Source organism: Chrysemys picta, chromosome 1 (assembly GCF_011386835.1).
Source record: "Chrysemys picta bellii isolate R12L10 chromosome 1, ASM1138683v2, whole genome shotgun sequence".
Classification (NCBI taxonomy): Eukaryota; Metazoa; Chordata; order Testudines; family Emydidae; genus Chrysemys; species Chrysemys picta.
The window spans coordinates 141,436,016-141,463,152 of NC_088791.1; the positions used below are offsets into that span (position 1 = coordinate 141,436,016).

The 27,137-nt window shown below is 45.6% G+C and overlaps 1 gene segment (V, D, J or C); it reads left to right on the forward strand.

Annotated features, from left to right (window-relative positions):
• The first annotated feature begins 2,013 nt into the window (after positions 1–2,013).
• On the forward strand, positions 2,014–17,433 carry LOC101944857 (T-cell receptor beta-2 chain C region-like). The segment is given in 6 exon segments: positions 2,014–2,175; positions 7,898–8,069; positions 13,893–14,228; positions 14,655–14,672; positions 15,479–15,585; positions 17,211–17,433. Coding segments are annotated over 6 exon segments (807 nt in total).
• The last annotated feature ends 9,704 nt before the right edge of the window (positions 17,434–27,137 follow it).

Below are 27,137 nucleotides of genomic sequence, written 5' to 3' on the forward strand. Positions count from 1 at the left end.
GATATAATTGGTTAAATAATCATGTTACAGTATGTTAGGATTGGTTAGTTAAATTTCAGTAAAATGATTGGTTAAGGTATAGCTAAGCAGAACTCAAGTTTTACTATATATTCTGCAGTCAATCAGGAAGTGTGTGTGGGGGGGTGGGAACAGGGAATGGGGGTGTGGGAATTGGAATTATGCTTTGCTAAGGGAGGGAATGGGAACAGGGAATGGGAACAGGAACACAGGCACACAGGCAAGGCTCTGTGGTGTCAGAGCTGGGAAGGGGGACACTGATGAAGGAAACTGGAATCATTGCTTGCTGGAAGTTCACCCCAATAAACATCAAATTGTTTGCACCTTTGGACTTTGGGTATTGTTGCTCTCTGTTCATGTGAGAAGGAACAGGGAAGTAAGTGGGTGAAGGAATAAGCCCAGGGTCGCCTAGGGTGCTAGCATTTGGGGGGCGGCATTTTGGGTCCTTCGGAGGCGACCGCGGTGGCCGGATCTTCGGCCGCCCCGGTCGTCGTCGGCATTTAGGTGGAGGGAGCTGGGGCAGGGGGACGCGGGGAGGGCCACCTGCAGCAAGTAAGAGGGGGGGCGGCACGCAGGGGAACTCCCCGCCCCAGCTCACCTCTGCTCCGCCTCCTCCCCTGAGCACGCCGCCCCACTCTGCTTCTCTCCCTCCCAGGCTTGCAGCGCAAAACAGCTGATTGGCGCCGCCAGCCTGGGAGGTGGGAGAAGTGGAGCGGTGATGGCGTGCTCGGGGAGGAGGCGGAGCAGAGGTGAGCTGGGGCGGGGAGCTGCCGCAGGGGGGGCGCCTCAGGGCAGAGATGGGGAGCTGCCACGGGGGGGGGGGGGGCGCCTTAGGGCGGAGCGGGGGCAGAGAGCTGCCACAGGGCTCAGGGATGGGGGGACGCAAGGTGGAAGTTTCGCCTAGGGCGCGAAACATCCTTGCACCCACCCTGAATAAGCCCCCTAACAATGAGATCAGGATTTTTTTGGAGTTCTGATTAAATAAGTGCCATTCCTGTTATGACCCGATCAAACCACCAATACCTCTCATTCCTGCCCTGCACACCCCTGCTATTCCAGTCCTGGGCTCCCCACACAGCTCTGCCAATGCCCCTCAATCCTGCCCTGCAGCCCTCCTGCTATTCCAGTCCTGGGCTCCCCACACAGCTCTGCTGATTCCCTCGATCGTGATTCTTTTTTTTTTTTTTTTTTTTTTGCTGTTCCTGTATCAGGCTTCTCCAGGGTAGAATTTGATAATCATAATGAACAGGTGGTTTTTTTTTTTTCACTTATGGCTGGGATTCACAGATGTAATTTCACTCTGAGGGACATTGTTTACCTAGTTCTGTGGAGGGGAAAGATGCCTAGCTCTCATTAGACCATTCTATACTACGGTCTTCTTTTTATCTTGTTCAATTCCACCTTGGCTTTTGTACCCCTCCCCTCATGCAGGAGAAAAGTTATGACCTGGTACAAGATGGGTGAGCGTTTTCCAGATGTCACTTCCTGCCTCTACTCTGCAAGTAGCACATTTCTCTGGTGATTCAAGTTAAGTAATGTATGCAAAGAGAAGTATGTCTCAGCTTTACGCACTTCTTCTGTGGCTCCTCATCGCTCCTTGTAAGTGTTTATAGAAACTTATTCAAAGAGAGAACAAAGAAAGGAGACCAAGAGAGAGGGGATGTGGAAGAAATTAAGGGACAGTACTAGATAGATAGATAGATTAAGCAAACACGCAAGAAAACAATGACAGACTGAGAGAATAAGAGAGCCGGCAGGCAGGCAGACACAGGACATCAAGGACATGGGTCTCCCAATGAAGTTGATATTCTCTTGTGTCTTTAATCTCTCCCCTGCCCTTTTTCTCATGCTGTCTGATTGCAGAGGGTAGTATGGGCACTTTGTACAGATCCCTAACCCTTTGCTCTTGCTATCTCTCTGTCAGTTCTCTGTGAAGAGGGGGAGCAGGTGGTACTGTCCCAGGTACCCAGGTGGGTGACACAGAAGACTGAGACCATGGCCAAACTGCACTGCTACCAGAACAACACAGATCATGGCTGGATGTACTGGTACCGACAGCCAGTAGCACAGTGGGGCCTGGACCTCATAGGAGTGCTAATTAAAGGAACCCCAGAACCCACTTTTGAGGAGCATTTCAGGGACAACAGATTCAGTATGGTACGTGACAATGACAGACACTGCACACTGCAGATAGATCTGCTGAAGACCAGGGACTCAGCCCTGTATTTTTGTGCCACCAGTCACACACTGTTGCAAAATCTTGAAGCTGACAGACAAAAACTGGACTTGGGTCTCAAAATATACTACCTTGGGTGGCTGTGATCTGTTCAGAACTCATGCACTAAGCAGGACTAGCCCTGATCAGCATATGAATGGGAGCCTTCCAAGCAAATCCAAGGAAATGCAGGGAGTGGTGTCAGTGACTTCTTCCCCTTTAGTCAGTACGGCTCCCAATGCCCCAGTGTGATGCTAAGGGGTGCTCTGCTGCTGGAAGTGCCATTATTTGGAAGCAATATAAGAGCTAAAGCCCAGGGCCAGTCATGATGCTTAAAGATCCCAAAGCAATTTTTGCAAGAGTTAAGATTTTATGGTTAACTGTTTCCTGAAAAAATTCCAGCAGGAGCACTATATTCCTCTCACCTCAGATTTCCCTTGCAGCATCAGGGGTTATGGCATTAACTCCTTTCTCTCTGTGCTAATGTTGTGCAGTGTCCTTCCAAGTGAATGGCCCTGTGTATAGTCTGTAAAGCACTTTGTGAATCTCTGGGTTCAAAGACACTGTAGGAATGCTGGTCCCTCAGTCATGTGGGCCCAGATCTTCAAAGGTATTTAGATTTGAGGAGCTAGGCCATGGTGCTTATATAAATGGATGGAGGAACCACATGAGTAAAAGAGACAGGCTTCTTGGATTAAATGAGCCAGGATAGGAAACCATGCCCTGCATGCACACAGACACACACACGCGTGTATACACACACACACATTTATTAAACCTCTACATAGACTCGGTTGGTGGCTTTTTATTTCTTCTGATCTGGTTCGCCCCATCCCTGACTTATTCCATTAAACTAAGTGCTGAGAGTCTGAGTTCATGCTCAAAGAATAACAAAGCCATAGTGTCTTCCCAGTATTCTCACCTGATCTCATGGATCATGTATGAATAATCTCCTGTTCTGCTGGGATTGAGTGTGTCAGTCCATGGGCTTCTGGGTGGGAATGCATGCATCTGTGTCTGTGCTGAATTTCTAGAGCTAATCAAAACCCAGGAAACATGTTTATTCAAAGCTTTGTCAGATAAAATTCCCTATGAATATTTTCTGACCAGCTCAGCTAAGTTCTCTATGGGTGCGAGTCTGACTAGGTATGTGCATGTTTGTTTGTGACTTTACATGTGCATCAATACATATGATTCTATGGGGGGGGGGGCATTCATGTGACACTCCATACCTGCCTCTGAATGTATGTGACAGCACATATCCTTCTGCAGTGTATTTGTGCCTTTGCTATTCTCTGCATGTTCTTGGGTGTGTGTCTGCACATGCTTCTGTGTGTATATGCCTGTGTAACCACTCAGTATTATGTGTCATTTGTATCATGTGCTTGTATTCATGTCTCTATGTGTATCTGAGAGACCAGGTGGGTGAGGTGATATCTTTTATTGGACCAACTTTTTTGGGTGAGAGAGACAAGTTTTCCAGCTACACAAAGCTCGTCTTCGGGTCTGGGAAAGTTACTTAGTGTGTCATAGCTACATGTAATTTCCTGGGACTGACATGACTACAACAACACTGCCTACAATCTATATATATCTGCACAGCTGTCTGTACATGAGTCTCTAGGCTGGGTACCTTTGTGTGGTTTCCCACCTGTCACAGCTCCCCTCTCCCTCTCATAAGCTATAAGTACCAGTTTGGCTTAGTGAGGGGTAGTAGGGAGGGAGCAGAGAGAGCATAACAAGTTCCTGCTTAGAGAAACCCAGGAACCCCTCTATCCGGCCAGGTGTCTGTTTGGTACGATCACCCCCAGCAACATCATCTGTTTCCCCTGGTTTATTCAGTATAAGCACCAACCCTGCCATTTCCCCAGGCCCTGCCTCTGCTGGGTGTCTCTGGGGCGGGGTTGAGGGAGGAGATGTTTTTGTATGAGGTTGAACGGTTGTGGGGACAGCAGGGCCACGGTGATACATTCCCTAAGGAGGCCTTTACAAAAACCTCCCTCACGTAGTGGATAGGATGCAAGGGCCCCTGGGGTATGTGCACTTCTTGACACCCAGGGCTCCACTGGGAGCTAACTGCACATTTTCAAGGTTTTGTTCATCCCAACCCTGAAGTGTTCCTGGGCCAGATCCACAAAGGATGACTCCTAACCAAGACCACACAGCAGACCCCGGTGGGAGGAGATTCCCTTTGGCTCACCCAATAGCTCTTCTATCTATGGGACCCCCCGGGACAGGACAGTCTGCACCAGATGGGCATCCTCTGTGGAGGAATAAAATGTGGGTGGTTGCCTTTGAAAGTCAAGCCACATGGCAGCCACGTTCCTCCACATGCCACCTTTCTGCACCTTCCACCGGTGTCTCAAAGTGTCTTTCCCAGAGGGGCCAGTGTCGCCGGAATCCCACCCCAACGTGGCTGGGGAAAACCGTGGTTGATTTTGCCAGGCCTAGCAACACTGTGTTCTGGCAGCACCGTGTACTTTGGAGAGGGGACCAGACTCATTGTCTTAGGTAAGTGACTTCTAGGAATTAGGGATCTAAAAAAGCCTATCACCTCCCATCTTCTCCATCCTCCCACCCCCAGCTCTCCCAGGTGAAAGTATACCCTACAGGAGATTCTGCAGGATGCTGTCCAGACCAGTTTTCAATGTCTCACATGAGGGGCTTCCACCACTTCCCTGTGGGAGACCGTCCCACAGCCTAATCCATTTTATCACTAGACAATATTTCGTAACACAGCCAGCCATACTTTGGCCAGGGGGCCAGGCTGACAGTGTTGGGTAAGTTTCCTCTGGGCCATTCTGTCTATTATCCCAAACAGGGTCTGTTTCCTCTCCTCCCTGGGTGTTACAAGCTGATTATCACAGTTCCCCCTCCCCACCTTTGCTCTGGGGAGCGGTGTATTTTGAGATGGTCTTTGTAGCGCTGTGATTCATCTCCAGCACAGTTTGGTTCCGGGACACGAGTGACTGTATTAGGTAAGGAAAGAAGCTCAGGCATTAAATAATTGGTGACAATGAAATACCTTTTTCAAGAGTAAATGAAAAAGTCATGTGTGCAAATTTGTCCAGAATAGGGTCTGAAGGAACAGGTTGCAGTATGGGATGGGTGAAAACCAGAAGAAGATTCCCCTCCCTTCTCCATGCACACCACCACCACTGCCCTTTGACTGCAGGAAAGGGTCACTGCTTTTAAAATTACATGAGAACAGGAGTCTCAACGTGGACTCGGTTGTGGGGTAGGGTTGAGATTGTGGAGAGAGAGAGAGAGAGAGAGAGTTATTCCAAATGAACACAGGGGTTTTTCATCATATCTGTCCTCCATAAAAACATCATTTTCTAACACTGTACTCAGTGCTTGGAGGTTGTTGGGGGGGCAGGGAGCGGAAGACACATTATCTTATATAAGATTACCTAAATCTGTTGTGTCTCTTTAGATAATCCACACCCTCTCCCCCAACTGGTAACTTCCCTGAGGCTGCCTTATTCCCATAGCTGAAGGCAGGTGATTCCTGTACCTCTTCATAGCACTGTGTAAACACACCACAGTACTTTGGCGAGGGTACCAGGCTGACAGTGTTGGGTAAGTTTCTTCGTGGACATTCTGTCTATTATCCCAAGCAAGGTCTGTTAGTGAAGGGATGTCTGACACGAGCAACAGACAGCAGTAAGGGGTTGATTTACTAGACAGGAATAAATGAATGTAATTGCTTGGATAAAGGTGACTAACGGTAGGTATGAGAACTATTTGCAAGGGTGCAAAGAGGGAAAGGAGGCCCCATTTCCAGGATCATTTAAAGTGAGTACTGGGAGAAAGCCCTAGAGACTGCACTGCAGGGGGTAATCCTGCCCTGTCTATGGGATTGGGGAAGGAAGGTAAATCTTTGCTATCTCTAACTTCTATGATGTGACTCAAACACCCAAATTCCCAGAGGCTTGCAAATAGGCATCAGGCTGACATTTCACCAGGTAAATTCAGGATTCAAGGAAGGGTAAAAAGAGCAGAGAACAGGGACCACCTGAGAAATGGCAGCCCCTTGGGGGGCAGTGGTGTTTCTAGACTGTGGGGTGTTTCTAGGCTGTGGGTCTATCACTGTGTAACTACGCTGAAGCTTACTTCGGCGAGGGCACCAGGCTCACAGTGCTAGGTAAGTGAAATCCAAGCAGATTAAAAGTCACTGCTGTAAAGGCACTGGCAAATTTTGGAAGGGATCAGGTTGGGAATCAGGGGTGTCCTGGAATATCTCCTCTAGTGCCTGTATAGCCTGAAAAGGCTCAGTGTTAGGAGGCAGGTGGGCAAAGAGTCCATGGGAAGATCTAGAGAAGGATTTTTTTCTCTCAAAGCTTGTCACTTTCTTTGTCTCCCCAAAGCATTTTAAGTGCAGCATATTGTGCAAACAAATGTAGCTGATGTTCTGAGCTCAACTATCACTGGTATGTAGCCTCTGGCATTACAATGTGTTTTAGCTGAAAGCGAAGAAATGTTATTTGGACAGCAACTCTTTCCAATAAGTGCCCTGTGGTTCTCAAATCTCCACCTGGAACAGCCCATGAGGGTTGAGCAGAAGGGAGCTCAGTTTAATGTCTCCTCCAAAGCAGTTTAATGTGCCTTCCAATGGGGCATCATCCCCTCTTCCCCATAGCACTGACACTATGCCAGCACTGGGTGCTCCAATTAGAGGTTAGAAGGAAGCCTGGTTTAATGTCTCCTTCACCTTAACAGAAATTTCAGGGTAATAATCACTGCCATTTGGGCTACTGCCTGGAGGTTTTAGCAGTAAGCAAATAGGCTGTGTAAACACACAGCCGGTATATTTTGGAGCGGGGACCAGGCTCACAGTTCTAGGTAAGAAAATGCATCTTCCAAAGTATCTCTGAACCAAGCTTAGCAAAATGGACAGTTCTTGTCTGAGGGAATTTGTCCCGATATAACTATTTCTTTTTTGGTTAGACACATTGCAAGGAGAGTGGGCGTTTTCCCATTTAACCCCGATAAGATCGGTGTCTAATATGTAACCATGAGAAAGGTGGACATTCTACCTTATCGTTTCAATTTTACCTTAGTAGCTAACTTTTCCCACAGTTGCACTGGTTTCAGTGGGTGGCAGGATAAAAAGTGGTCCTTGGTCATTTAAGTAAACAAAGAAATGGAGAGAAAAAGAAAAACACACAGAAGAACCCAGACAGGAACAGAGGCAAAGAGACATGTGGAGTCAGAGAATGTGAATGTGGAAGCCATTCGGAGAAGGGATGAGAATTCACCAAAACATCTCGCTACTTGAACTAAAAATAATAAAGCTGGAGATAATATAGAAAGCAAGGCAATAAGCCTTCATGCCACGATTTGAGTGTTTCAAGAAAGAGACTGAGGGAGCTCATTGTATGTAACCCAGGGGAGAGCTGGCTCAAGGTGATGGTGGGACTTGATCAGAGTCTGTAGATCCCTCCAAAGGAACAGAGAATTATCTACATAAATGGAAACAGAAAGAACGGGAAGCAGCTGCCTGAAGCAAAGGTTGGAAAGGTTTAGGGCAAGCTATTAACAGATATTTCTGTGCTAGTGTTACATGGCATGGGGAACAATTACCTGCTGGCACAAGCCAGTGAGCAGCTTATGCCATGAGAACACAAAATGTACAGGTTCCCCCCATACTCCTGTGACTAGTGTTTACTAGCCTCCAGCAACTGCTGCGGGAGAGGAGATCAAGGCTCCCTTGGGCTTTACATTTTGGCTGCCTCTGCCTTTGAAGACATTCACTTTGATTATAACAGTTTCACGCTGTGTTCTTACAATTCCCCGCTGAACTTCGGCCAAGGGACCCAAGTGACTGTCTTAGGTAAGTGGAGGCAGCCAGCAAAATTGCGGGGATCTAACAGTTGTTTGCCACTGGCCCTGGGAGAGGCTTCTATGGTGACACATTGTCATCTTCCACACAGATAGACAGAGACCAGTATTTACCAGTCAGTGATGCTCAGACCCTACTGAGAATGCCATGCATGGTATAGACCCGCTCTCTACAGCTCCGCTGAGACCATATCTTGAAAACTGCATTCAGTTCTGGGTCCCTCAATGCCAGAAAGATATTGACAGAGCAGAAGGGGGCTGAAGGATGAGAAACAATTAAAAGAAAATATGTTTCACTTGACTAAATGCCAGCTAAGCATTCTACATGCATGGGAAAGGTAAGCAGGGGGAGGAATTATTTAGGGTGCTCCAAGAGGGTAAGTATAGCATCAACAGGATAAAACTGAGGAAAAGGGGGGAATACCAGGCTGCAAAGGGGTGAGTATGTCTTAACAGGCAGATCAGAAGATCTGTTAGGCTGTGCAATGGCAGGGTATGGGATGGGGAGTGGCCCAAGGGAAGTGGGAATTGCTTAGGACAATGAAGGCTAGGATTGCATAAAGCACTATACAAACAGGGTACAAGTAACTCACACTGGGAGTAACTCCCACTCCTTATGCAAGGAGAAGCCCTCCTGTGTGGGCTTGGAGGAGTGGGTGGAAAGAAGGTGGAAGGCTGGAAAGGATTAAAGCTGGATGGAATGTGACCTGATTCTAGGACCACAATGCTGTGTTCAGCACTCCCAAACAGACAGATTCCCTCATCACCCAGAGGCCAAGAATTGCTCTCCTGGGGAAGGACAGATGGGAGATTTCAGGGTCTTTGGCTGACAGTGAAGAGGAGGAAGAGAACTTCTCCTTCACTGCAGCCCACCGCCTCCTTCCCTCCTCTCCCCTCTCCAGCGAGAACTTTGCTGATAGGGGTGTCAGGCTGTGTTCTGCAAATATACTGTACTTCGGAGAGGGAACACGGCTCACAGTTCTGGGTAAGAGATACCAGCAATAGTGTCTGGGACAGAGCTAACAGGTCATAGGCTGGTAAATACAGCAAGAAAAAGGTTTGGGGAGAGACACTGAGAGAGACAGAGGGAGAGGAAGGGAGTTGATGACTGGGGAAGAGAACAAACTAATCAGCCCCATTACTGATATTAAACCTGTCCTGGGCATAGACAATTGCAGTATTAACTTTGCCAACATTTTCTTGCCATGCTAATAAAATTATTGACAAGAAAGAAAGACTCTCTTAGCTGGACTCTCTTAGAAATGAAGCCCATGCAGTGCCAGCAGCCCACAATTATACTACACCTATTCAGAGGTGGTGCCTCTGCCCCCTCCTCCATCCCGATCCAGTATAATTCCTGGGATGACTCTGTCTTCCTATTGCAATGTCTAAGGTAGCATCTGTCCCTGAAAAGGTGGTGAGGGGAAGAAGATTGAGGGTACAGAGATTCATTAGCAACAGGACTATCCTGCAGCAGCTGGGAGAATCATAGAATCATAGAACAAACAGAGAGATTGGATGGGGGTGTAAAGGAGGGGGAAGGTGGGAGAAGGAACTTAGAGGATAAACATTGACCCTGGGAGTGTGTGGTGATGCTGAGGCTGAGGTGCAGAAGTAGGGGATGAGGTGCTTTACTGTGGAAAGGGAAATGAGGGGTCTTTTGAAATATGAGGTCTGATCCAAATCATCATTGGGGAGCACATACAGGATATTAGTCTTCTAAATGCTGCTGAGACAGCACAGCTAGATGGCTAGATGCACATACTTTCTCCTGAGCATGCCTTTGGCTACGATTCTGGAAGAGTCCAGCATTTTAAGGGTTAACAATGGCATCTCGTGGGGAGCACTCCAGGACTGGGTAGTGAGTAGTTCTGATGTTGCAATGTGAAGCTGTGCTCCACGGACATCCAGTATTTTGGAGCCGGAACTCGACTGACAGTTCTGGGTGAGTGAACATGATGACAAAATAACATAACATATACCCCACGCTGGGAGAGGACTGGGTTTGGGAGTGTGAAAGGGGCAGGATTCTTGAAGCATGAATTGGTAAAACTGAATGAAGAAGGAAGCCTTTGGGGTGGATAGCAGCATGTAGAATATTCTCCACAAGTGTCATTGCTTGAGTTATTTAAAACTAGGGCAGGACAAAGCCCAGGAGAGTAGACTATAGAGAACAATTCTGCACTGGCTAGGAGAAAATAGACTAAATACAATCTAACGGCACTTTATGGAGATGGCAGTATCCCCTATCCCCACCAAAGCAACCCTGTTCTGCCCAGTCCCTAAGGAGTGTAGAGTGGTTTTGGTGGGGTTTGGATGGAGAGGAGGATTGGAAGGGATGGTTTTGGTGCAGCTCCAAGAGGCTGTGAACTGGAGCAAACACACAGTATTTTGGAGCAGGGACACAGCTGACAGTTCTGGGTGAGTAGAAAGAGAGAAACAAACAAACAAAGAAAGAAAATAGCAGGCAAAGAGACTAGAATAAAAAACAGTTTTTAGAACCATTTCTGGTGGCAGCCAGATTGATGAACTTGTCTCTAATGGGGTTAATCTAGAGAAAAGAGGGACAGAGAAACAGACAGACAGAGATTAAAACAGAGAGTGAGGGATGAAGCAGAGAAACATAAAATAATGAAAAGCAGGTAAGTAGAAACGAGTCTCTGTTCCAGGGCATTTGTAGCATGGGGGGGAAATGCTGTGCTCTGGTTCTGGCTCAGTGCAATATTTTGGAGACGGAACCCGACTCACAGTTCTAGGTAAGAAAAATAAATAGTTTTATCATCTCATGATCTTTCTCTAGCAGCCCAGTGGGATCTGTACATTTCCTAAGAAACCCATAGCCAATAAAAGGCATTTTCATTTTGGGAAGATCTGAAAAAGGAAGGTGTAAACACTTGGGTGAAATCGCGGCTCCCTTGGCATCAATGGCAAAACTCCCACTGACTTTAATAAGGCCAGCATTTCACCCCCAGAATTTTTTTTCTTGCTGGTTTGTGATTGCACCAATCTATATCAGAAAAGATAATTCTGTGCCTAACATTATGTGATCTGCCTGGGACATGTCTGGAGAGCATATTTAAGGAGAGTGTGCTGGATTTGTAATAAAAAGGTGACGAAAAAAAGGAATAAAAAAGGAAACAGACAAAGAAGACACACAAGAGAGAAAGACAGGGAAGGATGAAATACTAAGGAGGAAGATGATTGGTTTTAAGCGTATCCATGAGGCAATAACTAGGAATAAAGGGGCTGGAACTGAATTAAAGAGAAATCCTTCACATAGTGTATCGGGAATCATTTCTAGTGTGTGTGGGGAGAGACCTTGAAATAGTCTCCAAAGGGAAATGGTTGAAGCCCCTTGAGAGTGTACTGTAAGGCAGTGGTTCGCAACAAGGGGTACACATATCCCTGGGGGTACGCAGAGGTCTTCCAGGGGGTATGTCAACTCACCTAGATATTTGCCTAGTTTTACAACAGGCTACATGAAAAGCTCTAGTAAAGTCTGTACAAGCTAAAATTTCATACAGACAATGACTTGTTCATACTGTTTCTCAAACTGGGGCTCATGATTTAGTTTATAATTATATGGTAAAAATGAGAAAGTGAGCAATTTTTCAGTACTAGTGTGCTGTGACACTTTTGTATTTTTATGTCTGATTTTGTAAACAAGTAGTTTTTAAGTGAGGTGAAACTTGGAGGTATGCAAGACAAACAACCTCCTGAAAGGGGTATAATAGTCTGGAAAGGTTGAGAGTCACTGCTGTAAGGAATAGCCTTGCTCTGCTTGAGAAGAGGGGGTACAGTAGGCATAATGAAACAAGTCTTTGCCCCATGTCTAAGGGCTGAGATTCTGCTCACTCAGACACACTTATTTCCAGACACAACTTAACAGACCTTCACCATGAGGAAATGTTGTTGAGTGGTCAGCCTTATTTTTTCCGTTCACAATTCTTATCCATGTACTCCTGGTTCTGCAATATATTAGAACAGCCCATACAATCCCTCTGTAATGCTGGTAGAAGAGACACAGGGAGGTTGGATGAATAGGAGCACTAGTTAAAAATAGGAATTCTTTTATCAGAAATTTTTTGAAGAAAACGATAACACATTATTTCAGTCAACATTTCTACAGAATGTTTCCAATTTTTTGATAAAACAATTAGAAACAAAAAAAATTCAACCATCTGTAATTAATAGCTTGATTTTTAGGCTATATTCATACAGGTCCACAGATAACGTGATAATTTAATCATATATACTAGGAATGTGGTAAGAAAACTCTTCATAATAATATTTAGTATTTTGCATCCATAGATTTCAAAGCACTTCACTAGGCTGGGTGGACATTACAAGTTTTACAGCTTGGGAAATTGAGGCACAGATCAGTTAAGTGACTTGCCCAAGGTCACATAGCAAGTGTGGCCTAGTTGGGAACAGAACCCAAACCTCTTTATTCCTGGCCCAATTTTCAAAAGAGCTCTCCACCCAACATGCTGAGCCTTTGAAAATCTGTCCTCCTAGTTTGCTGCATATATGTGAGTTGAGCTCTTTTGAAAATCTGGCCCACAGAGTCTGGTGCTCTGTTCATTGAAACCCACTGCCCCTCTGTCCAATAAGGCACTGTCTAGACATCATTCCCTTGAAGAAATAATATCTGTGGAGGAAGAATGGGGATCTCTTTCAGAAGATGGCAGGACAAAGATGGAAAACCTAGCATCCAGGAAGGAAAATCTAGTATTAAACAATAGGAAAAAATTATTATGAGCCAGAGGAAGTGGGCCATGGAATTGACTCCCCTTGTGGAATGGGTGTAGTATCCCCTCTGCCACTGCAAAGTCAAGAGCAGAATAAAGAAAACTGTAGTGGAAGCGATGGAGCTGATGAGTCCTGTGAAAGTGGGAAGTACATCAATAGCAGAGGTCCTCCCTATGTGCCTTTCATGGTCATATAGGTTTGTATTCACATGTGTTCATTTTGTCTCTATAGAGAGACACCACAGGCCTAGCCCTGCAGTCCCTATTCAGGCTAAACTTCCATTGACTTCAATGAGAGTTCAGCCTGTGTGAGGAGTGTGTAGAGTCAAGCCCTTGAACCGTAAGTTGCTACTTTGCTCAGTTTTACTACTGCCCTGTGTCTCTGTGCTCTGGATATGAACAGTATTTTGCCACAGGAACCAAACTGACTGTCCTGGGTAAGGAAGGGTTTGTTTGTTTGTTTGTTTGCTAAATAACAAAACATTCACAGTCTTGGGCTTCTGTCTCAAGCTTCTCTTTGGATATTTGCGGGCTGGATTTTTTCTTCCTTTTGTCCTTTTTAAAATTGCGGGAGAGAAAGCAAAGAGAGCTTGCTGAGAGATTGGAAAGTTTGGGTTAGCAAAAGGAGGGTGCAGTCTTCAGCATCTTTTTCTGAGGTGAAACAGAGCACCCCAATGCAGTAAGGAATTACAGAGCAACAGGGCTCAATCAATGATGAGATATAGAGACTTTACATTTGCTCTGTAGCTGTTTTTTTTTAAATATTGGGGCCAGATTCTGCGGCCAACACTTCTTATTGACTTCAGTGGAGGTGGTACATATACAGTGGTTACTGATTGAGACTCGAGTACAGTATAATAAAAAAATATAATTTTCTCTTTTGATTTAAAATGATGGGCCTTCTGTGTAGAGTTCTAAAGAGGGCATTGAATCTGCCTCTAGAAGCATCTCCCTCCTCACACAACACGTTCAGAGTCAGATACATGGATCCAGGAGGGGTTGTTGGCACAAGGCAGGAGAAGGTTTGTGCAGGGCTCTCTGTGTCATCTTGATTTCTGTTCCAGAGGATGTGTCCAAAATCAGTGCCCCCAAAGTGGCCATCTTTCCTCCATCGAAGCAGGAGATCAAAGAGAAGAGGAAGGCCACCCTGGTGTGCCTGGTCACAGGTTTCTACCCTGACCACATCAAGCTGGTTTGGCGGGTGAACGGTGTTGAGAGGAAAGAGGGGGTGAGGACGGATGAATCTCTTATGGACAAAAACGAAGAAAAATACTCACTGACCAGCCGCCTGAGGATCTCACGCCAGGAATGGTCCAACCCCAAGAACGTATTCCACTGCAAGGTTGAATTCTACGGGAATGGGACAGAAGAATGTGATAAATTCATCAGTGGTGTAGCTGGTGAGTACTGAGCACAAAAGCCCTAGTGTGCTGGGATCTGGCCTCTTCAGCATTCCCACCTGTAGGGTTAGGAGTTGGAATGGAAGGCAGGGCTCCTGCCTAGCACACTACGTCATCATCACTTAAATCACTGCTGTCCCAAGAGAGAGTCCAAGAGTGGGAATTGTCACCGCAGAGTTCTGCAAAGCAGAGCAATTTGCTAAACCCTGGGGCACCAGGACCACTGTATGCCACACTCCAGCCTCTGCCAGCCCTTGGGATCTGAGACCGGAATCCAAATCAGCTCTCCTACAAGCTAGTGAATAGACACATAATTCTCCCTTCCACCCTTCCCCCACCCAATTAATTGTGGGAAACTGGGAGTTCCTTGTAAAAGGCACATATATCTGGGCTCAGATACTAACTTCTGCTTGTTTCTCCTTTCAGATTGCAGTGTCTCAGAAGGTCAGTTAAAGCCCCTTCTCCCTCTGTATGGTATGCATGTGCACATGAATGTTCAGGTGTGCATGCACGTATGTATACATTGATTTACTGCTGTGGATGTTTGTGCATGTGGGCATATGTATTCATGCTGTCATGCACAGGTGTGCATGTGCTTATGTGCATATTTGTATGTGTGGGTGCACATGTGTGTACATGTTTCTTGGTTCACAGAGATGTGGGTGTGCACGTGTGAGTATGTGCATAGGAACATACACTGGGACTCACACCCCTCCACTCACAAAAAGTTCTGTGGGACCTGTACTAACCACCACTGGCCAGGAACTCAGCTTTAGATCTCATCCTAAAGATATAACCTTCAGCAGCACAGAGCCCCTAAGACCACACTGGGTCAGTAGGTTCAGTACTGACTCAGAAGGGACAGCACCCCCTATTGAGTCACCTACCCCACTCTCTGCAGCACAGCACCCCCTAGCACCACACTGATGGATTGGGATCAATGTTAGCTTTGGGGGAAGGCTGCCACCTTCTGAGTCGCCACCACTTCTTCAAACTCTTAGGTTTTCCTTAGCAGTCTTCAAACCAATTGCTGGCCAGGGCTGACAATCTTTAGCTTTGGATCCAGCCCTCCTTGATGGTACAGCCATAGGCAGCCAAATGGGCAGTCGGTGCAATGCTTATCTGTAAAATCCACTATCTTCTGCTAATCTATAGGATTAAAAGAGCCCCCCTGGGCTAGGTAAATTCTCCAAAGAAATCTTTCACTTCTCTGTTGGTTTTGATGTATTATTTTCCCCCTTGCTTTTCAGAGTCGTATCTGAGAAGTGCCATGGCAGGCAAGAGTGTGTACGTTCTGCTCATTTTCAAGAGTGCCTTGTATGGGGTCTTTGTGATGGGGCTAATGCTAAGGAACAAGGTGAGAGGAGGTTTCTTATTCTATGCACTCTGGACCAGGTCCATTCTAACTAGAATAGAGGTGGTGGGTGGGGAGGGGACTAGTTTGGACAAAATGAGAACAGCCATGAACCTCTGCACCTCCCCCCCACCCCCCAATGAAATCTGCACGACTTTTAAGATGTAAAACAGTTTAGTGACGTGTTTCCGCGCCCCTTCCCCCATGTCTCTGCATCTCCTGGTTTGCAAGAGAGTGAGCTAGAGTGATGGAGAGAGTGCAAGTGTTGAGAGAGAGAAAGGGGGAGAGAGAATGCAAGAGAGAGACAGGAGACGGAAGAGGAAGAGTGAAATGTGACATAGACAAAAGATGGGGAATGAGAGAAAATTGAGAGAAGAGGAAGAAAGATGAGAGTGAAACAACCGAGAAAAAATGAGAGAACAGAGAGAGAATCAGAAAACATGTGAGGGAAAGAGAAAGAAAATGAGAGAGAGAATAAAAAGCGAAAGAGAGAGTGAGTTAAGAAAGCTTGTTTATCTAGTGGTGTGCTTGCAGTCATCCATTCTTTCTCATTTTTAACAGTGCTTATCGGAAATATGTTGAGGCCATCTGAGCTGACTCTTTCTTTTCCAATCACACATGAGGCCTTCAGCATAGTCAAGCAGAAACCACAGTTTCTGTTGTGCAGAAACTTTCATAGCCTTAGTGACTGAATGGGAAAATCCAGTGTAAGGTTGCACCCATCGGATATGCCCCTGACCATTACTTAACAGGAAGCACCAACAATAAAATAGCAGTGAATCCCCTCCAGCTATAGCACTGGCTGGTGGCAGTGGGAATCTGAGAAATTACAGATAAAAAGACACATTTGGTCACAATTTGTCCATTTTCTTCCCCCACACCAGTCAATAGAGGATTGTTTCCTGAGGTCTAGTCCCCAGGGTCAATTTGTGTCTATCCTTGAGGTGTACACCATTCAAACACAGTGACCCTGATTTTTCTGTTACTAAGGGTTTGTCTACACTTAAAACGCTACAGCACTTCAGTGAAGACACTACCTATGCTGGTGAGAGTGGTTCTGCTGTCGGAGGATGTAATCCACCTCCCCGAGAGGTGGTAGCTACGTCAATGGGAAAATTCTCCTGTTGATCTAGTGCTGTCTGTACTAGGGGGTAGGTCAGTTTAACTCTGTCACTCAGGGGTGTGGATTTTTCACATCCCTGAGCAACATAGTTATACTGACCTAATTTTCTAGTGTAGACCAGCCCTTACACCAGTATTATGTTGGAGTGATCCCATTAATGTAAATGGAGTTATTCCTGATTTACACCAGCATCAGTGAAAGGAGAACCAGCTGATCTATCTATCTACTAAAATATTAATCTAATTTAATCAACCTTCTGTCAATTAGGTACCCAGTACATATTTAGTTCCTTTAATGTCTCCTCATAAATTAATCTATCTAGATCCTTAATCTATGAACCAGAATGGAGATGGGGATGGCTGTGCATGAACAAGCTGCACTATGGAAAACTTGACTGTTTGCTCCTCCCCCTGGTGTTTCAATCACAGGATGATCATTGCTTGGTTCTCAGTGGTTAGTGATGGCCCATGACTAATCTCCAGTTCTATTCCCTTCCCTCCCACAGCAAGTGCAGTAGAAGAAGCTGGCCCAAGGTGGATGACACAACTTCCTGGAGAAAGAAGGAGCTGCAGCTGCATTCATTTTACAAGTCCTGATTTTTTTCAGAAACCAGCACAGCACTTAGGCTTTTGTTACAATAAATGTACAAAGACAGCAATTTAGGGTTGTCTGGCTGTATTTGCTTGTTTGAAACAGCAGCTTTTAATAAACATTTATGGAATCCTTAATGAGGTTTTCTGCATTTTTTTTTGTCAGCTGCTAAAATATGAAACAAAAATGCCTGTAACATTCACAGAACTTAGAGAACATAGTATATTAGACTGGCTTTGTTTGTGAATACATGAGCGAATGATGTCAGGCCACAGAAAGGATAAGAGACCTAACGCTACTGCCAGCTAAGTGGGGGAGTGGGGTTGGGTTGTCGCTGTTAGTGTAAATGGAAGAGGCCTGTGTTTCTTGAGCTGAAGGGCTAGAATTGTAGTCCAATCTCCCAAGGGGTCTCTATGTGTGAATTATGTAGCAATTGTATTGGCTGCAGTATATGAGTCCATTACAATAGGGAGTCTCCATGCAATGTCATCCCACTGTGCACCTACTCTTGTATTGCACCCTCTGCTTTGCCAAGAGGAACCCACCTCCTGTTTTACTGAAAGAAACTCATTGTTCCTACTAGTCAGGTTTTCTCCTTCCTGTTACAGTGGATCAAAGCATTGGACCATCTAGTCCAGTGTCATCCCATCTACTAGTTTACCAGGAGAGAACCATGCATCCATCTACACTAGTATCTTACTTCTTGCTGTGTTGGAAAAAACACTGTTCCATCTCATCCAGTCCCGTTTTTGATAATGGAGAATAAGAAAGCTTAACTCTCTCTCCCCCATTTTGTCCATCTATCTAAATATCTATCTTAAGTATCTTTACAGAAACCCACAGGAGTGCATGGCACTCTACAGGTAAAAAGACAAGGGTCCTGACACTAGGAGCTTACACTCTCAGGCTTGATCTATACTTAAAAAATTATATTGGCATAGCTACGTCAGTCAGGGGTGTGAAAAAAACACAGCCCCAACCGACATATCTACGCAGAGAAAATACCCAGTGTAGTTGCAGCTATGCCTATAGAAGATTGTTTCTTTTGACATAACTAACATCATTGAGGGAGGTGGTGTGCCTACATGGACACAAAAACTTCTGTTGGTATGGGCTATGTCTACACAAGGAGGCTATGCTGAGATAGCTACGCCAGCATAGCCTCGGTAGAGTAGACATAGGTGAAATCTGGAAGATAACACAAGAAATAATGACACCAGGCTATGGTGAGTTTTGTAGTGAAGAGGCAGCCATGCTGGCTCACTTCTTTTACCATGTAGCATTTTGAGTTGCACCACATGTAAAGTAGCATTGCTACCACTAGAAGGGCTCTCATAATAGTCATGGAACATTTCATTTCAAGCCATTTATTATTATAGTGGTGTGGAAGTAAGGAAGGGAAAGGGACAATAGTGAAAAATGGGAGTCATATACTGCTTAGCAGTCAGTGCTGTTTTAAGCTTGAAAAATAGATAACACAAGTTTTTATGTTTCATTCATTTCTTGGGCATTAGTAGTGGAAACCATCTAAAAATGGTACAATATTATACAACAAGAGGAGTTTCTTCCTCACCACAGACAGTGAAGCAGGAGAACTGATAACCCCAGATAGTGTCCCTACAAATATCCTTATTCATAAGATTGTCTAACCTTTTTTTTAACTCTTACTAAATTAATATCCTTTGGCAGTGGGTTCCTCAGGTTAAATATTGAGTGATTCAGAGGCAGCTCATTTAATCCCAAGGCACGGTGAGGGGAAGCAAGGACATCTGTTATGTAGAGATATGTCCAAGCCAAAGCCCAGTATCCAAACACCCCCAGATTCTATAAGTTCAAATCCAGATCTGAATTTTGTGACTCATGCCCATCTCTAGTTTTATGTTTTCATAGATTCATAAATTCCAAGGCTAGAAGAGACCATTGTGATCATCTAGTCTGAAATTCTGTATAACCCAGGCCATAGATCTTCCCAAAAATAATTCCTAGAGCAGATTTTTTAGAAAAACATTTAATTTTGATTTTAAAATTATCAGTGATGGAGAATCCACCACAATCTTTGGTAAATTGGGCAGGACTGAGGGACATTGGCAGGGTTGTGTGGGAAGCCCAGGACTGGAATAGCAGGGGGCTGCAGGGCAGGACTGAGGGACATTGGCAGTGCTGGGTGGAGAGCCCAGCACTGGAATAGCAGGAGGCTGCAGAGCAGGACTGAGGGGCATTGGCAGAGCTGTGAGGGGAGCCCAGGACTGCAATAGTAGCGGGTGCTGCAGTTCAAGGGTGAGATGGAGCTGGAGAGCTCAGCATGGGATGGCAGAGAACATTTCAAACGGCCTCGTACGCAGATTAAAAGAGGCAAGGGAATGGCTTAAATTATGACCCTAACCAACCTTGATATTGTTCATTTACGAGAATAGCAGTTGAGTTTTATACATAACAGGATGCGGTTTAACATTTGCTTGTGAAACCGTTTCTGTAACTCATCATCACTTCTTTCCACAGCAACCCCCCGCACTCCACTCTGAGGCACATGTTAGACTGAAATAGCAGTGCCTATCTGTCCCACCTAGGCTGGTGGTTTGGCCGCCTTGCGTTATCACATAATCTTGCTGCACAGAAGGCTGTGTTTGCAGAAGCAGCCGTTGCTCCTGATGTGTCACATGAAAACGAGGGGTTTGTGGGTCTTTGTAGGTCACTGACCTGTTTTCAAAAATGAGAAAAACATGATTTTTCTGGGTCTCTCTTGAATGACAAACATGAGGCACTGAAAGAGAACTGCTGATTGCATATTGCCTCAGCACCCCCTTTTTCCTCACAGTCACTGCAGGATTGTTCCCTACTCTGTTCTCCAGAGCTGCCTCTGGTCTAGTTTTAAATATCTAAGTAACAGGGTTTCCACTTTTCCCTTGGGAAAGTAGAGCGCAGGATAATACATTTTCTCACTGTGAGGGAATGTTACCTAGTTATCCAGCTTGAAATTTTCCCTTGTAGCTCAATGTCATTATTACTATGCATATATGAAACAGCACCATAGGTGTATGATGCTTTATGGCATGAAAAATATGATTTAAGATCTCACAATTTAATTAGACAGAATTCAGCAAGGGATGACAATAAGCAAACAATCTGAAAGTGCTGCACACATGTCTATAACTGTTAAGATTTGGTTTTCCATGCACTGCACCTTTATCTTTCCAGAAATCTACAGTTTGCTGCAACCAGGTGCTTCTTGGTGTTTAGTTCAGATGCAGGATGTTCCATACGTGACACACACACCATACTCTCTTAGGAAGACTTTATGTTTGTGCTTTCTTATGTTGCAGCCATTTAGGGCCATTTTTCTGGCTCCCTAACATCAAAGAGTACTTTATACCATGAATAGTACCAATGAAGTCAATGGCACTACTTGTGAAACGTGGTACTACACAAGGGTGCTATAATCTACCTCTTACACTGAAAACTTATGATAGCTCTTGAGGTATGGAAGGCATTTTGGTGGGGACAAGGAGGAATGAGAGTTCTAGCAGTGAGAGATCATGGTATTCATATAATTACATATGCATCTTGTTGGTTTCGCCCTTTGTTTTTTTGTCTTCAGCTCTGGAAAAACTTTCCCAGAGAGTAGTTATCAGTGTTTCACAGTCATTCTGGGAGGGCATAATGAGTGGGGACCCGCAGGGATCAGTTCTGGGTCCGGTTCTGTTCAATATCTTCTTCAATGATTTAGATAACGGCATAGAGAGTACACTTATAAAGTTTGCAGACGATACCAACCTGGGAGGGGTTGCAAGTGCTTTGGAGGATAGGATTAAAATTCAAAATGATCTGGACAAACTGGAGAAATGATCTGAAGTAAATAGGATGAAATTCAATAAGGACAAATGCAAAGTACTCCATTTAGGAAGGAACAATCAGTTACACACATACAAAATGGGAAATGACTGCCTAGGAAGGAGGACTGCGAGAAGGGATCTGGGGATCATAGTGGACCACAAGCTAAATATGAGTCAAATATGAGGAGCATTGGCAGAGCTATGTGGGGAGCCCAGCACTGGAATAGCAGGGTGCTGCAGGGCCCCCTTGTCTTTCCCGAAGGCAAGTTTTGTGATTGTTCTCTAATTTCCCATGTCTTTTGAACTCTTCCTCGTTCTTTGCTCTTGCAAAAAAAGCGAACATCCTTCTGAGATGTATTAGCAGGAGTGTTGTAAGCAAGACACAAGAAGTAATTCTTCCGCTCTACTCTGCACTGGTTAGGCCTCAGCTGGAGTATTGTGTCCAGTTCTGGGTGCCACATTTCAGGAAGGATGTGGACAAACTGGAGAGAGTCCAGGAAGAGTGACAAAAATGATTAAAGGTCTAGAAATCATGGCTTATGAGGGAAGATTGAAAAAAATGGGTTTGTTTAGTTTAGAAAAGAGAAGACTGAGAGGGGACATGATAACAGTTTTCAAGTACATAAAAAAGGTTGTTACAAGGAGGAGGACAAGAAGCAATGGGCTTAAATTGCAGCAAGGGATGTTTAGGTTGGACATTAGGAAAAACTTCCAAACTGTCCGGGTGGTTAAGCACTGGAATAAATTGCCTAAGGGTGGTTGTGGAATCTCCATCATTGGAAATTTTTAAGAACAGGTTAGACAAATACCTGTCAGGAATGGTCTATATAATAATTTGTCCTGCCACAAGTGCAGGGGACTGGACTAGATGACCTCTTGAGGTTGCTTCCAGTTCTATAATTCTATGATTTCTATGATTATAGCAGAGTGGCAGTTAAGGTTAAGAGTCACTTGCTAATTAAAGGATCATGCTTTGAAGTGCTCTAAATCCTCATGGTTAACCAGAATGCCTTGAAATTTGGTGTGCCTCATGGGAGTGTGGGGTAGGGTTAGTAATCCAAATTTACAGTCATTTGACCAAGGGGTTCCCAAGATACAGACCCTGAAAAAACAGCTTTTCTTAAAGTTCACAGATTTTATGAACTTTGATTGCAGACTGGGCTTTTAAAGTACTAATGGCTTAATTGGATGGGAAGGGGAAGGGGAGCTGGAAATGATGGTGTGGAGCTATACGTTGCAGGGGATGGTAAGGGAGGGCGTGGAGATGGTGAGAGATACACCAGTCTTTTCTCATGTGCTTAAAGTGACTATAGCACCCATGTAAAAAAACAGTCAAGTTTTGGGGATGGAGACCATACTTGAGTTTTCTCTCACCAGCCTCGTAAGAAACAATGGACTCCAAACATTTCAAAGTCTGACCATTACCCCCATTCTATAATAACAAAGAGGGTTGGGGGGCAACACTTAACAGTCACTTAATAGCAGCTGTGTGGTCTAATTAGGGAACAGTAGACTCAGACAGCCTGGGTTCTGTTCCTGACTCTACCACAGGCCTGCTATATGGCTTTGGCTAAGTCATTTCAACTTGCTTTGCCTCCGCTTCCCCATTTATACAAGAGGGATAATTATATTTCCCTCCTTGATAAAGTTCTTTGAGATGTACTGATGAAAAGCATTATGTCAGAGCTAGCTATTATTCTCATTACCTGGCCACAGTAGCATCTCAGCTGCATACCTGCATGATAACTACAGAAACCTAAATGACCACTAACTCCTACCAACAACTTTTCTCTTTCTGTTAAAAAACAAAACAAAACAAAACATTTTGTGCCCTTCCAGAACATTTAGTGCCACAAAAAAAAGCTTGTGACAACCAGAAAAGGAAAAGTTAAGGTAAATGCCCATACAACCTTAACTCTGTCCTCTCCCCAATGCACCATGACATATACTTACCACCCTGCCTTTGCACTGTACTGAACAGGAGCTCCATACACCTGTCCTACACTCGAATGATTAGTGTACACACACAGACAGAACACCAAGACTGCTAAATTTTACAACCCGTTTTACAACCCCTTCACTGTTATACACACGATGTCATCTACCACTCTGCTTTCACTTACCTTTCATTAAACCCACAGCACACACTCATCTCCCAACTCCCACCTAACTGCTGACAGTTCCCATGGCAAGAAGACCCCTCCCCTATGCCCCACTGCTGACATGACCTACACAGATCTGAAACAAGGCATTCTAGATCTCTCAAGGCACTTGCACACAGCTTTCCTTTGATCACACACACAGGGGGGTCAGGGAGAGGGGCTCACCCCCAAGCAGCACAGCTTCCCCCTAGATACCCTCGTCTCACAAACACAGCTCTGACAAGCTGCTCCAATTAATCCCTCTACCATTCATTACGGCTAACCCTAACCCAATGAATGCAGCTGCCAACATGCAGATCATTCCCAGCGGCTACTGCCAGCTCCAGGAAGGTGGAGTTAAGGTTGTGCTAAGGGTGACTTACACATATTTAGTTCTTTTCAGCTTTCCTGCTATAACATCTTTCCTGAAGACAATTTAATGAGTTTTGTGGTTGTTCTCTAATTTCCCACATCTATTGAAGTCTTCCTGGTTGGGGTGAACTTTCAAAGTGCTGTGCAGAATGTATGTCCTGAGATTGCCTTGACTTGTAACATTCTGACATGTATGTGTCCATGGATGGCTGTCACTGTCCCTACTGGACAGGCTGTTTCAGACCTGTAACCTTTTATCATTCACTTCATTCCGCTCTATTGCAGGGGTTCCCAAACTGTGGTATGCATATCCCTGCGGGTACATGAGACATCTCCAGGAGCTACATGGGAGAAATTGTGTAATGGTTGATTTTATTCATTTTATTTATTGCATTTCATAATAGGCTACTCAGACGAAGCTTTAAAACTCTGTGGGAATTTGTTATATAAAATACGGTAATTAATTTACTTCAAGATGCACCAATGATAATACAGATACACAGAGATGCTGATGTACAGTGCTCTCACATCCAATCACCGTACAACACAGGTTCAGTTGTCCAGCAATTGTCAGGTCTAACTGAGCACAGAACTTAGTCAGGGTTGTTGGGGGTTTTTTGATTGTATACATTGCACTATATCTCTACATAACAGTGAAATAGGGACAGATGGCTAAAGACAGGTAATGTTAAGAAGAACACAGGGTCGGGGCGAGAGGGGTTCCCTGCTCCCTATAGGAGTGCAGGGTGAGCAGAGCAGGGCAAGCCCCCAATCCTGCTCCCCGGCAGGAGTGTCGGGTGGGCAGAGCAAGGCAAGTCCCCATGCCCCGACCCCGCTCCCCGGCAGGAGCACCGGGGGTGGGGGTGGGGGAAGGGACTGCAGGTGGAAGGGGTGGGAAGGGGCCCTCACTTGCTGTGGCCCCACAAAACATTAATCTGCCTCTGTGTGTAAGGGGGTACACAATAAGAAAAGTTTGGGTACCTCTGCTCTGTTGGCTATGAGAATGGCTCTAGGAAGAGTATTGTTTTTTTGGAACACAAAGTTATGATTTCTATTTGCCCTGTCTCATGCCTGCATGATGGGAACTGCATGGTTGCAGCTGTGACATCCTGAAGAAGGGACAAGCCAGGTGAACACCAGGGCAGGTATATGGTTTGGGAAATAACCCATATTTAAGAGAGCTGCTCTGCCTTTGATTCCCTTCTCCCCCAGAAGCGCTTTGCTGGTATTTCTATGCATAATGAGCTGTTCCTGTCTGCATGGGAACAGCCTTATCTCCCTCTTATGTGAAGATGGGAGGAGAAGATCTCTTGGAATGGGGGAGGTTTTTGTAGAGGGAGGAGGTGACTCTGAAGTGCTGTGTCTAAACTACTGGCGCAGAAATACACAGCCGAGTGCTCAATCTTCACAGAGGAGGTGTTCAAGTGAAAGACTTCGATCTGTGGCCGGTAGGCTGTGAAATCATTTTTAATGTCACTGTCACCATCTTGCTTGCTGTCTTTACCAAGAGAGTAATAGATCAGCTGCAGCCCTTTCCCCTGCTGCTGATGATACCAGTACATAGAGTTATGATTATCAGTTTGTCTGCATGTCAGCTGGGCTGTCTCTCCTCTCTTCAGTACCAGACTTGGTGTTTGGGTGATTTCAGCGTCTGTGTGTCCTGTGAGACAAAACAAAAGAAACAAACACAGTAAAACAAAGGAGCTGTAACCTGCAGACATCAGAAAGGGGATTTCATGGCTCCACCAAAGACTTACTTGCTCCCAAGAAGCACAGGGCTGCCGTGCACCAGACTAACCACATCCCCATCTCTGGGGCCTTTCCCCAGCGAAGGGTTTTATATGGCTGTGCTCTGTAGGGCTGCTTCTGCACTGATAGGCACCAGAGGGGGTGCACACATCAAAACTGATATAGGCAAGCTCAGGGCCACCCTCCCATTCCTCCCAATTTCAGGGAATCCCTGAAATTCTCCCCCTCATGCCTGGAACTTTGTGTGACCCCCATTTTCCCTCCCCCATAGCAGGGTCCCCATTTCTCCCCTTCTCATACCAGTAGCTCTGTATTATGTATGCACCCCCTTCCTCCATGCCATACCCCCTATTCCCCAATCTTCTCCCCTGCCTGCTGTGTCCCCATTCTCCTTCCTCCCCATTACTCTCTTCCCCTCCATGCCAGGGGCTCTGTGTGGCCTCTCTTCCCCTATGTTCCCCCTTCCCTTCCCAACCCCGCATGGCAGGGGCTCTATGTGAAAACTTGTTCCCCCATTCCCCCAGGGCCGCCCAGAGGATTCAGGGGGCCTGGGGCAAAGTGGGGGAGCAGACATAAAAAAAGGCGCCACCCGCTGCGGTGCTTGTACTCATCGGGCGGTGCTCCGAGTCTGCGGCAGCAGCGGGTCCTTCACTCACTCCGTGTCTTCGACAGCACTGAAGGACCCACTGCCAAAATGCCACCAAAGACCCGGAGTGACTGAAGGGCCCGCCGCCAAAGTGCCGCCGAAGACCCGGACAGCTGGGTGAGTAGCCAGGGAAGGGATTCTCGTCCAGGGCTCGCGGGGCCCCTGCGGGGCCCGGGGCAAATTGCCCCACTTGCCCCCCCCCCCCGGGCGGCCCTACAGTCCCCCATGTTGCAATTCTCCCCATGCTAGTGTCCCCCATTCTTGCCCGCATGGAAGGGGGTTCTATGTGACCCCATCCCTCCTGCCCTCATAGCAGGGTCCCCCATTCTTCCCCTTGGCAGAGTCTGTGTGTCTAACCCCATTCCCCCCTCCCGTAGTTTTCCTCTCCCATTAAGGGGCTCTGTCTGCCCCTAGTGTCCCCCCCTTTGTCCTCTGCCTCCACACTAAGGCCCCCATTCTTCCCCCATGCCAGAGGCTGTGTGCATGCCCCCCCTTCTCACATGGCCCCCATTCTCTCTCCCCCCCCCCCCCCACCATTATTATTCTTCCTGTCTCAGGCTGTCAATATGTTAAACTCTATTGGAAGGGTGAGCAGGGATGAGATTGGGTACTGATATGCTGGAAGCCATTGATGGGTGCCATCAACCAGATGTTAAAGGTTCTTGAATCTGTAGCTGTGCTAATGAGCTGGTGGGGGATTCATGTGTTCCCCTTTTTATTTTCCAGTCCTCCCCAAAATCAACAGGGTTCTCACCATTCATGTATAGAACATTCCCTGAAATTCTGGAACAGATCAGATGTGGTGTTGAAAAGTTAGAGAGAGAGAGATGCTGTTGAGTTAAATAAGGCCTTTGCAAATTCAGCTAAGAACTATTATCGTTAGATGGAAAACCAGATTTTCTCCCTCAAAAACCCAATAATTTTTGTACCCATTTTTCTATCAACATAATGCAATATTTTTCTATTGACAGAAAATGTCAATTTTCATTTAATTTTGCCTAACAGTGTCATTTATTTTAGTTATCCAGTTTAAAAAAGCCAAAGTGACATTTTAAGTTGGAAAGAAATTAAAATTATTTTTTCAAATCAAGATTTTGACATAA